This window comes from Thermobia domestica, chromosome 1 (assembly GCF_964235325.1).
Source record: "Thermobia domestica chromosome 1, izTheDome1.hap1.1, whole genome shotgun sequence".
NCBI classification, from domain to species: Eukaryota; Metazoa; Arthropoda; class Insecta; order Zygentoma; family Lepismatidae; genus Thermobia; species Thermobia domestica.
Window position 1 is genome coordinate 182,221,192 of NC_137454.1, and position 16,268 is coordinate 182,237,459.

Consider the following 16,268-nt stretch of genomic DNA (forward strand, 5'->3'; position numbering starts at 1 on the left):
TTTCTAAATATTGTATTTCGACTGTCACTCTAATCTGCCCAAACGTCTCGAAGACTAGTCTTAATCACCCTCATCTGTCTCCGTCGCTTCGTTTCGATTGTCTGCATTGCTTTCAATAATTATTTCTGCTGGGAGGTTGACGAAGTGATCGTGTCTCCGTCCATTCTCGTGTGGATATGATAAAGCTACGAAAAACTAGTCTTTAGTGCGTTATTGGAGAGCCTACACACGGTAAGTCACTATTGCTTGCATTTACTTATACGGCATATTATAAAATAAATAATATATTAACAAGATAGAGTGTATTAATGATTAGGAACATTATTTTGAGTATGACGTACAAGTATTTGAATAGCCTTAGCCTTACAAAAAAATGAAATCTTTGTTTTACGTCCCACAGTTATGCCGGTTAGGCTAAAAGAGACGGTGATGATGAGAGATGAGTGAAATGATGGAATGAAAAAAGTGGGAGGAAACGGGAGAACCCCGAGAAAGCCCACGAGCACGGTGTTGTCCACCACAAAGTCCACACGGTGCGACCTGGGATCGAGCACCGGAGGTGAACACTCTACCACTGAGCCACCGCGCCCCCTAGCCTTAGCCTTACAGTCTTAATGAACCTACGTCCTTGGATGGGTGCCATTAAAAAACTTGAAAAAACAAGACAGAAAAACAGAACGCTATCGACTTATGTGAGGAACGAGTTTGATCATCTGCCTAAAAAACTTGAGGCGAGTCTTCAGGATAATTTGAAAGTTGTCGAATTTGCAAGGTATACACAGTTACCGCTCGAAGATAATACGAAGTATTTCACTGGTCTCTGGGGATGTAGGAAAAACTTTAGTGTCTACATGACGTTCTAAGAAAAAGCTTTAGCATTTACATAGACGTTCTACCTCCAAATAAAAACAGGCCTATATTTAACAACTTGGAACTTGCTATGTTAAACAAATTAGAACTAGTTAATGTTGTCAAGTACAAAGTTTTAGATTTATCCCTTCCTGTGGTAACAACTAATGAATGTACTCTACTAATTATATACAGTTATTGAACTCGTATACATAGTTGTAAAATAGCTGAGGGAAACAGCATCTTTTTGCTCTCTTCCGTCTTACTTTTTTGTTATGGAAACTTCATCTAAAAACCCTAACCCTGATCATAACATCAGCTTTAAAACTATCTGCACTACGACTACATGTGAAGTTTAGTCAATGTAGTTCACATATTTCGACTAGATGCAGCTATTGTTAACGTTAATATGAGAATTTTTAGGTCATCATTCCTTAAGAACAAGACTGATCATAACCATCTTGTTACAAAATTATCTACACCATACCTACTATTAACGTACACTATTTGAACATTACACGTGCGTGCCTCGAACAGTATTTGACGGAAACAATGCTCACACCTGGGACATTTTCCGATTACTATTCTTCAAGATTACAATTGGTTATAACGTTCTGCATTGCGATGACTATGCACATTTTTCTTCATAACGCCAGAGAAGGAAATATGGAATGAAAGTGAGCACTTATACAAGAACACAGCTGATCCATGATTTGAAAAACAGAACAAAATGTATTTGGAGTTTAAAAAAAAACTGAAGATCGAGAAACGTGGAAAGAAGAAGAAAAAAGCCACATTAGTCCCAGGGTCTGAGGACAAGAAGAACAGTTAATAATCATAATACAGAATCAGCCTCATTTTGGTGTAAGTATAGGGCTCCCAAATTTCCAGATTAAAAAACCGGGACATTTTATAAAAAAATTACAGTATATTCATAGTTATGCACTTACTTCTTGCTGAAATATCAGGATTAATTGTATAAAGTTCACACTCACCGAAAGTAAACGAGAGTAAATTATTCCTATCAACTGAGTACGGATAGGCGGAAATTTTTTAATCGCATTAATGATATGAACTTTGGTTTTGTGGAAGGAAACAGGGCATGCGGAGTTTCCAGCAACTCCCGGGGGAACAAATGATGTAAATCTGGGCTGTCCCGGCTAAATCGAGAAGTTTGGGAGGCCTATGTATATAGCATCTAGTAAGAACTGAAATAAAAGGAAACGATAAATTAGTTTTTTCTTAATTTTCATTATTTATTCCAATTTATTGCAACAGAAAATATTTCAATCTCGAAACAACAGCTCCAAAGATTAAACATTCAATTACGAAACGTCATATTCTACAATCATTCCATATGATTGATCATGATTTAAATTTCCATTTTTTTTAAAGTGTATGTATCTATCTGCTTATTTGTCTACATAATTACTCAACTCTTATTAATTTAAATTCGATTGATGCAGAATCAGCATAACTACCACATATCTATTGAAGAAAAAGAATTGAGATGAACGAACATCAGTGATTAATTAGGATTAAAAAAAAAATGCCTAACAAATTACTGATAATGTCATTGTAAAAGATAAGTTTATACAGATTTTGAGGCACACAGGAATACACAAAGTATTTCTAAAATAATAATAAAAATCACTGGACACAGAGTGAATAATCTGTGGCCCACACGTGTAAATATCTGACTAGGAGAGAAAAAACATAATCATAGATTAGCGACAACTACTTTGCTGATTATGACTAGATTTAAACATTCACAAAATTACACAGAAAATTAAACAAATAATAATAATAATAAAATACAATACGAAATACAACTGAGACGAGGAAGATTTAAATTTTACTGTCTATACTTGCTTATAAATTTACATAAACATATATATATATTTCAGCATTTCAAGTTGGTAATACAGTTTAAATAGTTAAATAAATTTGGAACAATACAACTAATAACGTAAAAAGAGAATATCCTAAACGCGAAAATATTATATTAATGAAAAAGAGGTTTTCAATGTGCTTCTTTGTCTTTGGTCACATACTAAAGTATACATTAAAATTATTTTTAAAAAAATATTATACATATTATTGTATAGAATAAATTCAGCAGTGTATTCGTTTTATTTTTTTTTTAAATATATATCTTTTTTCTTTCGTTTTTAATGGAACTCATTGAGATCACATGCATACACTTAGAAGATATATAATCAAAATGTATAATGGGAACATCAAAGTATAGTAATTATTACATTTCATATTATGTTATAAATAAAACCTATATTTATATGTTCGAAAGAGTTTTACCAGCATCAGAGGTATCGTTGTGACATACAATGAAATCTACTGTACCAGTTATCCATTTTTTTTTTTTTTTCACTTACTCGAGACGGAACCTGCTTGTCCGAAATTTGGTTGCGAATTTAATAAAATTCAGCTTTAAATAATCACATAAAAACAGGAAGAGAAATTTGCAAGTAGTTTTTTTAATAGCGGCTCTCGAATAAACATCTTGAACCTGTATGTTGAATCTTGGAGCGGTTATGCAGTCCAAATAAAAGGACAATTGATTAATTGAACGTTTCAGTAAATTTGTAGAGACGGTAAGCAATAAACCTGCAGAAGATACCAAATGAGAGCCATTATTAACAGCATGGAAGAGTTATAAGACAAAATTCACCATGAGGTCCACTATTTCATGTATTGCTACACCCCACTCATATCCAGCAAGACAAGATCTCATTCCTAGTATAAATGCAATAAAGGTACTTGGGATGGGAAATTTTCCCTTGAAATCAAAGTTTTGTAATATGTGAGTTTGGTTTTGGCAAGATCTGCGATCTAAATGTCTATCGATAATATTACCATATAATTTCATACATAATGTTCATGAAGCTGCGAGTCATCTTCGGAAATTGAGTCCATGATCTTTTATTGTAGCAAGACAATCACGACACAGAGCACATTTTATTTTCATTTCGTGATTTATTTAATGCTCCACAGCGCATTAGGATAAAGAAGTGCTTCTTGTACATATAAACTTATAAGAAAAATAATAACGTTTCATATTAAAGGAACACATACAGTTAATTTGTTTAAAACATCCAAAGTATATAAGGACTGCTTCCAGCGCTATAGACTTATTTCTAATAATTCAAAGTAGATAGTCTTCTTGCCAAATAATCTAATCTTATGTCTACGCCTTCTTTCAGCAGTTTTCATTAATATTTTAGAAACGTTTCTGTATTTGTAGAGTGTTTCACTCCAGTCATACGGGCAGTGTTCGAAGTGGAAGAAAAGCAGAGGCGGTATGTTTTATTACGATTTTGACTCAACATACCGGCTATTTAAATATTGTCTTGATCACTGAAAAACCAGAGACGGTATGTCCTCATTACTGAAAAACCAGAGGTGGTATGGCATACCGTCTCACTTCGACCACTGCATACGGGTTTACTAAAATTATTCCGAAACATTCTTTAACAGGACGCAAAATATCAAAGTCAGACGCATTCGCCAATTCTAAAATGATGGTCGCCAGTATCTCTCACGTACAAATTATGAGACAAACCATTTCGATTGAGGGTGGGAAAGGAGGGGCGAATTACAACGTTGTGAAGACTTCATGTCCGTTATGAAGACTTCAAATTCCATGTTTCCTCTCATTCAGTGATAATTATTTTCGTGTGAAACACACACTGTGCTGCCCTGTAAGTTTAGGCAGAAACCATTCTTACTGAACACTGGTCGCCAGCTCCAAATTTCTAGTCGCCAGTGACGACCTGGCGCCCGGAAAATTTGCGCCCTGATTCTTAACCTCTGTAATTGACTTTTAGAACTCGAGAAGATTCTCTTACTGCATCCATTTTTGGAACTGTCTTATCGAGTTCTGATACTAACATACGAAAACAACTAAAGACATTAATTTGAGGTAATTTATAGTTGGTTACAATATATTTGAAAATTTAAATTTACTAAAAAAGTAGATTTCATTGTACAAAATGCAACGAGAACCTCGAACAATATATTTTTTTTTCAAATACGCTTTCATTCTCTCTCTCTCTCTCTCATGCACTTTGCAATCACATATACATACATACATACATACATACATATATATATAAATACATGCATATATTTATATACGAAGCGTATCCGTCAAGTAAGGTTACAACCCCTGTAAGCGGACAAGTAATATTTTCGTTAAGTTGGCTATATTGGCTTTTATTGTTAATCTTCCGCATTCCTTTCGCGGCTGTTCTTCACTGCTATGTGAAGTCTAATGCAAATAGAACGTGTTTACAATGGCTGTGCCGTTTTAGAATACCGCCAAACGTGAAGTACGTTCTGTTATACGTTTTCTCTAATTACAAGGTAAGCGCCTAGTGGATATTCACAAAAAATTTGTTACCGTTCATGCGAGCATAGAAACATCGTGCTGGACAATAGTTTCACAACAAAGAGATCAAGAACAAAGCTGAAATGTTCCAGCAGCAAGCGCTAGAATTCTATGACTCTGGAATACAGAAGCTAGTACTTCGACTTAAGAAGTGTTTGAACAATGGCGGAAATTAAGTCGAAAATAACCCCTGAATCACTAAATACGTTGTAGCAGACATTTTGTCAAATACCTATTTTTATGGACGAATACTAGTCGTTGTAATCTTACTTTCCAGTCTCGCCTCTTATGTATAATGCATGTATCGTTATTCAACATGTATTACATGTAAGTCATGACCAATTAAATAGCAGTCTTGAAGCTCTGTCTTTTTTGCTTACCATCAACCTAATATCAATACTCCAAAGCCACTATAATCGGTAAAATACACGCTTGGAAAAACAATAATTAATAATAATAATAATAATTGTATTACATTTCTGAATATAATATAATGATATTAATTCATAGTGTGATAAGTTCCGTAATATATTTAAATTATTGTTTTGTTTTTCTTGAAGTTCATAAGATCACATCAAATCCAGACCAAAAAATAATTACAAAATTTTATATAGTAGTTACGAATGTGAAAACTATCCTAACTACTTACAGATTTACTACATCAAAGTAATATTTTGAGAGTAACACACAAACTTTTATTACAACAATTTACGGAAAGAACCATCACGGCATATCGCATATAGTTTGGAAACATTTTTCGATATTATTTCTCATTCATCTTTTCTTATGAGCGACTTAAGGAAAAGAACTATAACTTTTTTTCCTGTTGTATCATGTGTATCAATATATATAACATGTATCAATAGTTTGGCTTTGTAACACGTATCAATACAAAACACATGCACATTATACAACTGAAGGCCAAAATAATATAATTTCACGTTCAACATGCAGAATGAATGTAATTAAGATATAAATTGTATGTCATTTTATTTAGATGCTAAGTAATACAAAACTGCCGTTATTGAGTTCCAAATAATGGACAAATTTCCGTTAACTTGTCTAGGTTCGGTTCCAGATCGCAACACATGTGATTCGGAACCAATGTTAAAAGGTAGGCCCACTTATCAATCCGTTTTGAAAATATTCAGACTATTGATTCAAAGTCAACAATTCCCAGTATTAAGAAGTTAAAGTTTTAGAATATAACAGAAGACTTTACATCTCTACTTTCAGTAAACAGACATACTCTTTATTTCTGCCTATAACCAGGGGCATTCGTTATTTTCGTTTTCTACTGCTGTCAAACTATTTGAAATATAGGAAGCAGTCAAGTTTACATTTATTACTAATTTTCACTAAGTTATAATAATTTTAGTCGGGGAAGATCTCAAAATTTTCTTAGGTGTATTTTATTTTTCAATTAATTGATGATTATGAGAACACAATTCCACATCTACCTGTCACTACTAACTTTTAATAAGAAATGCTTAATTAATTCGTAATGTGCTACAACAGAGAAACTCGTTTAGTAAACTTTGAAATTTTCTGCTAGAAGTGGAAGCAAATCACCCACCTGATTTACGACTAACTTAATGAATGTATTAGACGATCGTTTTGGTCCCAGTAGGAAATATAATAATACATATAGAACGCAACCCGAAATAAGTCGTGACAATAAAATCAAGCAGGTAATTACAATGTTTTATTTAATTAAATAATAGTACTCAAATAATTTCAGTTCATTTTTCCTTTACTAGAAAGGCCACACATAATATAACATTTCACTATATTAATGGCATTATTATTTATTGACTAAAATTATAACGTACAAATTACATAAATATCTGTGGCATCGCTTCGTACCGTAACGCATATCCCTTTTAATTATGAATAATTTCGATAATTGTGATCTGTTACCGTCATAAGCATTGGTGTTACTGGTGTTGTGTTTAATAAATCAAATGTCCTGCACAGCGTTTTCTAAACAACAACATTTATGTATCACTTATTATTTCCCCAACTATCTCCACTGCACAAACCACCTTAGTTTGTTTATGTTCTACTTTAAACTGATAAACAACAGAAAATGTGGGTGCCCCTTGTAACTTTTTAATGTTCACAAATGGTGAACTGAATTTTCTAAACTGAACCCATCGTAAGAAGTTCTCCTTTTACGTTAGAATTTAATTATGAATAATTTCAATCAACATTGTGATCTTTGTTACCGTCATAAGCATTGGTGTTATTGGTGTTGTGTTTAATAAATCAAATGTCCTGCACAGCGTTTTCTAAACAACAACATTTATGTATCACTTATTATTTCCCCAACTATCTCCACTGCACAAACCACCTTAGTTTGTTTATGTTCTACTTTAAACTGATAAACAACAGAAAATGTGGGTGCCCCTTGTAACTTTTTAATGTTCACAAATGGTGAACTGAATTTCCTAAACTGAACCCATCGTAAGAAGTTCCCCTTTTACGTTAAAATTTAATTATAAATAATTTCAATCAACATTGTGATCTTTGTTACCGTCATAAGCATTGGTGTTATTGGTGTTGTGTTTAATAAATCAAATGTCCTGCACAGCGTTTTCTAAACAACAACATTTATGTATCACTTATTATTTCCCCAACTATCTCCACTGCACAAACCACCTTAGTTTGTTTATGTTCTACTTTAAACTGATAAACAACAGAAAATGTGGGTGCCCCTTGTAACTTTTTAATGTTCACAAATGGTGAACTGAATTTCCTAAACTGAACCCATCGTAAGAAGTTCTCCTTTTACGTTAGAGGACAATAACATCAATAATGATTTATTAAATATAAAGTTAACATTAATGATTGTGATAATGACCGAGAATCGAAAATGTCCAGAATTCAAAAGGATATCCGTTGCGGTAAAAAGACAGACAACTAATATTACTGTTACTTTCATTCCTGAAGTTTCAAGAGAACTGTTGCTCAATTCTACTAATGCTTTAGCCAACAATACTTGTGAGAGACAATTGAAACAGAACAAGGGCCAGTTCATCCACATTAATTATATTATTTTTATAACTGTAAAACAACGAATATTCTCTGCAAATTCTATTATTTTATGTAAAATATGTCTAAAATTCAAAATAAACAATTGGCGTCATGAGATACATTATATCCATCATCTGATAGGACAAACTGACTCTTCTTTCTTCTAAACTTTTATAGGTTATAATTGTATTTTGAGGCAGCAACTTAGGCAAAGCCTTTTACAACATTAAGTTTGTTATAAAATAGAATTGTATTAGTGGGGGAAAAATATAGTTACAGCATTTGCTACAACCAAGATGGCATAGACGTACATCTGAATCTGCCCGTTGAAGAGTACTATATTAATATACCTTCATTGTTCATAATAATTGTCAATATGGATACATTCTAGTTGAACTACTGAATTAAAATCACTGAATCTAAAAACTACAAATTATTTAAAAAAAAAAAAAAAAAAAAAAAAAAGAATAAATGATAAGTTTGAAAACTTCTGAACTGGGCGCCATTTTAGCGTCAACTCCAAGTTGAATCATACCTTTATTGTAACACTTCGTGAAAAAAGTTAGTTTTCCTTTTTCTTTTTTCCTTATTTTATTAACAAATAGCAGCTCAGCCCCAACTTGAAATAAACCCCTTTATACTGCAATTATCTCTCAAGGATTATTGGTTTTTACATAACAATCAAGATGACTATTAACTGAATTCACAAGTCAATAATTCATTCAACAAATACATCTTAGAGATGTGTTGTTTTTCATTTAACTACAATAATCACACACCATTTGAATAAGATTGTCTTTTTATTTAATGGTCTGAACTTTTATATTATACCTACTAAAAGAGAGCAATAGCGGTCCGATGTTATTCTGCAGTGGCTAATATCCACAATTACGTTCCCAAAAAAGTAATAATTAAGCACACTATTTAATCTGACAATTCAAAATACCTGGGTATACTATAATATAGTAATATATTAATGTTTTCATTTTGTTTACGCAATCATATTGTATAGAAAATAGAAGTTTTAACATAATTTGTGTTAACACATTTGATTTGTGATTCTGATATTTCCTTTCCTTTGCACTAGAAGTATCGTCTGAGGGACAGACCTTTATAAAAAAAACTTTTCCGTGTAGTTAAGGATATCTGTAACTTTTAAGCTTCAACTGCAAAAATTCTTCTTACTACTTCCTGACTAGTGAAAATTATATTTACAGACCGTAGGTATGAAAAAAAATATGTTAACTGACACTGCAGAAGTAGCAATTCTTAGATTTACGTCAGCAGAAATCACAGTAGCCAGTTCCTGAAGTGAAATTGTTAGGCTAATATTTTGAATCACTATATGAGCAATTTCACTTCGTAAACTGGTTACTGTGATTTCTGATAACATAGATCGAAGAATTGTTACTTTTATAGTGACACGTAATGGCCTGTAAATATAATTTTCAATATAATCAGTAAATAGTAAGAATATATTTTACAGTTGAAGTTTAAAATTTTCAAGTATGCTTTAAAATACGGAAGAAGACAGTCTGGCAAGTATGTGAATATTTTTTTTTTTTTCCTGCAAAGGCCTATCCTTCAGACGATGTTTCGAGTCAAAGGAAGAGAAATATCAGGGTCAAAAATCAAATACATCAACGTAAGGTATGTTAAAACTTTTATTTTCTAAATAATAAATGAAAGTCATGTGAAGCTTACCACGTTAGGACTTACAAACTGAATTCACTGCTCCACATTTTGTCCTTTTTTGCTTCCGAAATCCGTTAAATTAAGGTATGTAAAATTGAGAAATAAAGATATATACCCCGCTGCATATAGTAATTAATAACAGTTATTAACGAAAAACATTAAAGTGATGATACACAAGCTTACAGAAAGAGTACACCAATGATTGAAAACCGAAGTAAAATCTAATAAACACATGTATTGCTACTGACATTAATAGGTATAAAGAAATTAGTAACAAAAATAAAACTATAAATTCATTAACATCTACGTGAGTTAATTATATAATCCCACAGCTTCATTTTGTGTTGCTATGGTTAATTTCTGTGGCTATGTCGCCATGGCTCCCTTTTGTGTCAAACCAACCCAATTACTATTGTTATTACTTAACTTTATACAGAAGAAATTGCAAGCAAGAAAGAATAAACGTAAAAAAAGCTATATAACGTAAAAGAATCTTAAATCTGTCCATTATATATAAGATTTTTTTAAAAACAATTTTTTAAACTTTTTAATACGATATTATTCATTCAAAAAATCCACATGTAAAATATTCATCTCTGTACTTCATCCATTGGAGAATAAGTATCAAACACAGGTTTATCTGCTTCATTCTTCCTAACAGTTATTAACGCTTTCTTACAAAAAATGCCCAAAGTTATTCGTAGTTTTCTCTGTTGTTTTATTTTTATTTATTTTTACATCACTGAACACATGATCCTGTCTTACTGTCTTATAGTCTCACAACGCTGTTCCTGCGTTTCATTTTCATGCAAATTTATAGTAGACATACGTGCTTCGTTTTAATATCATCGGATGGCAATGTGCTCAGACTACGCTTTGACGTAACACATTAATTTGTGTTCTATTGACAGACTGTACGTAGACGAACTACGTAGCTGCTTCACACAATTTCTTGGCAATAATGCGGATAACCAGCTCTGTTAATTCTTGCATGTTTTCATTTGTTGTTGACGCTGCACTCTTGTGCGTAGTTATCAAACTGATGCAGCGAAGGATATAACAATAGGGACTTCTAACAGATGTATGGTAAACTTTCACGCTCTGTCAGAGTCAATTATAGAACATAACAAAACAACTTTACGCAAAAAGCATTTAAATAGTTGGTCTGGTCACCAGAAAGTATTTAATTAAAGGTAGTTAGTGTAAAATGTGTACACGTTTATAAATCAATTTTGTTTTGTTTAAACAAGATTTGGTCCAAGCGTATAGTCAGTTTACAAAACACACGAAACATGCCTACCTATGCAGATCTCTCAAATTCACTTCCAAAAATACATATTTTTGGCTTAATCAAGCTTTAATGCAGTGATTTCCAACTTCTTTTTACTGACAACATACTTACCACGACATCGCGACACACTAGTTATATACACATATCGAACTCAAAGGCTTCAAAATTGATTTTAATTTATTATTAAAGGCTTAATGGTAAAGTAAACGTGTCTTATACAGTCTAGACTTACAGGCTTGCTGTACGGGATACAATTTACTTTTAAATTCTAAAACATCGTGACTTACGCTGCGCGAAATACCTGTTAGGAATCGCTTCTTTAATATATGAGCTGTGATATGCATTGGACTGCAAGTCCATTTTAGATACAATTATACAAAATCCCATTTGAACCTTTCACTACAGTCACCACGGAAAAAAAGAAAAAGAATAAAAATTCAAATTTTATCTCAGATTGTTGTCTGTTGAACTTTGTGTCCCTTTTCAGCATCAAGGCTATATGAGACGTTGACTAGAGTTTTAAGGTGGAATCTTAATCACTGTACGGAAGAACGTGCACTAGAGAGGCGAGCACGCTAACCACTAGACCGGTGGGGAGAGCTGTTCTCTCAGAGTTTTCTGTTTGAAAATAGCTATTAATTCATGAAATGAGCGTTTATCTTGTCTAAATAACTTCGTTATACTATCAATCCTTGGGAGGCTCAGCTCGAAAATTCCCTGAAAAGAAACCTAAGTAATATATATAAGTATGATCTCGTTTTAGTTATCATTTAGTACAGAAAATAAAACGAATACTTGTTCAATGAACTCAAAAGATAGCACCCTACTCATCTGTATCCTGTTATAGTGAAGTCAGAATTGTCAAGACAGATATGAGAAATTTTTAATGGGGATGGTATGCACGGAAATTAATTACATAGGAAATAACAATAATAATAAAACAGAAAATATTTACACTACTGAACAAAAACTTTTTGTTCTGACAATGGTGACAGGGAAACCGCTGCTTAACATTTTTGTTACAACTTTACTATAACAAGATACAGAAAAACCAGGTAAATGTCTTTTGAATTTATTGATAAGAACACTCTTGAAGCAACTTACAATATAATGAACAATTATTACTTACAAAGATGTATTTACAATTTCTTGCGCAAAATAATACTATTATTAGCAATAGATATTTCATTTTTTCTTGTATACATTAACTAGTAAAAGTAAAATGCACGAGTAATATATCTTAAAGAAATCAACAATCACTTGCATACAATACAAAGCAATTCATTTAATTTATATACAAATTATAACGAATAATTAAAAAAAAAAGAAATCTTATGACATACTGGGATATTCTTTAAGTAAGTAAGTTGTTTCAATATAGCAACTCACTTAGTAAGTTGTAAATGAGATAGCAGTCGAATGCAGCTTTAAACGATTCTCCTAATATTATTATTTTAATACATATACTAAATCTTTGAGAAAAAAAAAAGGAAAATAACCACATTTGTGACATATTAACTGATTATATAAATAGTTCATTTTTATTACTGTAAAAAGGTTATTTGTAAGTAAGAAAAAGGTCCAAATACAAATGTTATGACCCTTTCTCAGATATTTCTAATACACGACCTGTTCTCTTGATTCTTTGTGTTTTGTTTTTGATTAATTTTTATTTTAATTATGCTGAATGAAAAGTTGACTAGAAAAACTGGGTATGCATAGAAGTTTAAACATATACAAACAGAACAAAAAATATACCTAGTTGAAAGGCATTCAATTTAGAGCAGCATAAGCCTCAAGACGACTTATAAACGGCAAGATAAAAATATAGGTATTTTATGTTCTCACTTCAATTAGAATTTTAAAAATTGTAACATTCTGAAACTGCTGAGAAGTGTCCTTTAATGCGTAAACAGTACAAGGAACAATGGTGGGATGGCCCAGAAGATGAAGAACAAGAACCTACGTATAATTCTTACATTGATTCGATTGCCTTAATACAAGCAACAATATGATTTATTATGTTAGAATAATGGTCACATAAAAGCTCTGAAGACCACTGTCTCAATAACTGTGGATTTCCGGGATTTCGACGATGAAAAACTGATATAATCACAAATTTTCGAAAAGAATCAGATTTTATTAATGTACTGTTTACCAACACAGTAATTAGCAATTGTCCAGTGATTAATCAGCAATCTGAATATTTTAAAAAAAGGAAAGAAAAACTTCCATTGTATTTTCACTTGACAAATTTGCTTTTTTGAGGTAGAGAGGAAGTTTTCAGAATTTTTTGGTTTGTCAGAAAGATATGACAGTATGGAGCCAAAGGGAAACTTCATGATGACTGCCTCTGGAACATGAATCTAACTCTTCTCAACTAAGATGGCATCCTCTCGAGATTAAGTTTGCCTTTTAACTGTGACGAATTCAGTGTTAATTCAACAACAGTAAATATGAAAAGCAAGCAGAAAATATTATAATTTGATGAACACATGTAAAATGCCACTGGGTTTCCCTGCTTAGTCCTTTTCTGCTATTAACTGATTTGCTTATTAAAACTTCATCTAAGATTTTTGTTTTTCTTTACATATAAACTGTACAATATATGTGCGCACTATTCATTCTGCAGATATTATATTTGTCTTTAAATCTACAATATAGAGCAAGTTAGTTTCGCTTATCATACTTGACGAGCCTTTACTACTGCGAGGACGCAAAAATAGAAACACACCGTACTTATATACACAACATACAGTACAGAAATCATGAAATACAATGAGATATAATGTGAAAGTTTTAGACTTAATCTAACTGCCAAAAGTGTCTTTTTTTTAATTACAAAAAAAATCATTCACATTAAAAATAATAAATTCTTTATATATATCCTAGATTTGATGTACGTAAACAACCATTCTTTAAACTTACTTCCTCTCTTAAAAACAAGACAACGAGGAAAATATAGCCCAGATTATGTAAAGCTACACGAGAAACATATTGCTTCTTCTTTTTTTTCAGTACAAAACAATTAAAAAGTACAGTATACAAGTATACAGGCAAATATCATTAGGCGATTGCTTATTGTATATCTTGTAGGATAGTTTCTGCATTTTGTTCTACTTAATAAACATACTACTGTCATTTTTATACACTCATATGAATACAATATGGAATCTACAATTTTGTGGGGACTCTACACAATAATAAGTTTCAGTCAGTAAAAGTTAAAAATTGTATTATAAACACTGGAGTCTCCCTGCATAGGTACTTAGAATTATTCTTGCATTATACAGTAACATTCCATTCACATAGTTATTGAAATAAATAGATATGAAAAGACAAAATATTGTCTCCACATTCATACGGGACTAACACTGAAGAACATTCTGTACATACCATTACATGTCTTCCTTATTTCACAGGAACCAACTTTCAATGCAAAAGGAACCAGGCCAGAATAAAAAGAAAATTTTAAATTTCGAGAACTATATTCCACTGGTACTACCTTCCTGTTCTGGTCATATTCATACACAGCTGATGGTCTCTTTTATCACCCCATCCACCATTGCCTTTACGCAGTTTATGCTTTTTATTTGTATTGGTAAATGTAAGTGTTAAACGGGCTGGATATAGGTGCTTGTTAGCATACCTCAACACTTGTTGGACCTTGGATATAACAGCTGTAGATTCACAATTTTTCTTCTTGTGATGCACGCCACTGTGAACATAAGTAAACAGTCAAGACATAGCACCATGCAATTTGCCGATTTCCAGTTAATACTAATGAAAATACACATATAAATATATTCTCAAATTAAAACATAATGACGAACAGAAGATTGAGAGCTTGTTAAAATTATGCTTAACTGTTTAAGTAATGTGTTACATGATATCCTTCAAGAGCAAAGCGGGATTACTTAGGACTTACTAATTAAAGAAAATACATATATGTGGTGTGATTTTACGAATCCTGACAAAAGCTGAAAGCACACGTGAATATAAGCATGTGACCTTAAAAGTATTCGGACAGAAGCATAAGAACAGACCATACTTGATACTCCATACATCACAAAGTATTTTCTTCCTTCCGAGTCCATTTGAATGTAAATAAAAGTAACATTTACATCAAAGAAAAAGGCGCGTGAAACTACGCGACGACATTCTGAGACAAATAGTCTAACAATGAACGAGTGAATGATGCTATTATTGGCTTTCTACTTCCACGCAAACTATTTCGTAAATTGAATGTTTTCTTTCTTTAAACACATGCTAGAAATATAGAACGATCCTTAATTAACGATAAATAGTTGAATTATTTCGTTCTTAAACTTTTTATCTATCTCTACTATTTTGCTGAGTTCGAATGAACAACAAAGCAAAGAACATTCTTTTATTCTTATGATTTTCTTTACTCTTAGTATGACGTGAATTTTACATTCAAAGTGGTCCGAAGTTTCAAAATTGAAACGAATGTGGGAGTAAACGGGAGTACCCCGAGAAAACCAACGGACACGATGCTCTCCAATCACGAACTTACTCGGCCGGGATCGAACCAGAGACCCCATGCACCAGAGATAACCGCTCTACCACTAGGTCACCGTGTCCCCTCCCCCAATTTCAAAATTATACTGAAGAATACCTGCATTCATAAACAAGTATTCTGTATATGAACATATCTTATACAATTATACTCCTTTCTTCTTGAACGAAATCGATTGTAGCAAGGTGAATAAAACAAAATTCTTGATTTAAGAGAAATATAGAAGAAAAAAAAGAGCTATTTACAAACTGAAAACTATTTAGTAATGTTCACTGTAACATTTAATTGTTTCTGTAAAGTGATTTGTTTCCTGTTGTGCAGAAGCGGTTATTTTCGATTTGACTGAATTGACAGGGCACAATTTAACTATTCTTATTCACTATCTGCAATCACGGTGAACAATTCAGTAACACGAGTTCAATCTTTGTTTAAAATTTCCGATTTCTGTA

The 16,268-nt window shown here is 32.2% G+C and overlaps 1 protein-coding gene across 3 annotated transcripts in view; it reads right to left on the bottom strand.

Moving 5' to 3' along the window:
- Window positions 1–2,080: 2,080 nt before the first annotated feature.
- Mgat2 (alpha-1,6-mannosyl-glycoprotein 2-beta-N-acetylglucosaminyltransferase) overlaps window positions 2,081–16,268 on the bottom strand; it is a 105,280-nt gene continuing 91,092 nt past the window's right edge. For all 3 annotated transcript variants that reach the window (XM_081767072.1, XM_081767059.1, XM_081767065.1), the window contains one exon: window positions 2,081–14,997. In XM_081767072.1, coding sequence (XP_081623198.1) covers window positions 14,781–14,997 — 217 coding nt within the window. In that variant the 3' untranslated portion in view covers window positions 2,081–14,780. The remainder of the gene's footprint in view (window positions 14,998–16,268) is intronic.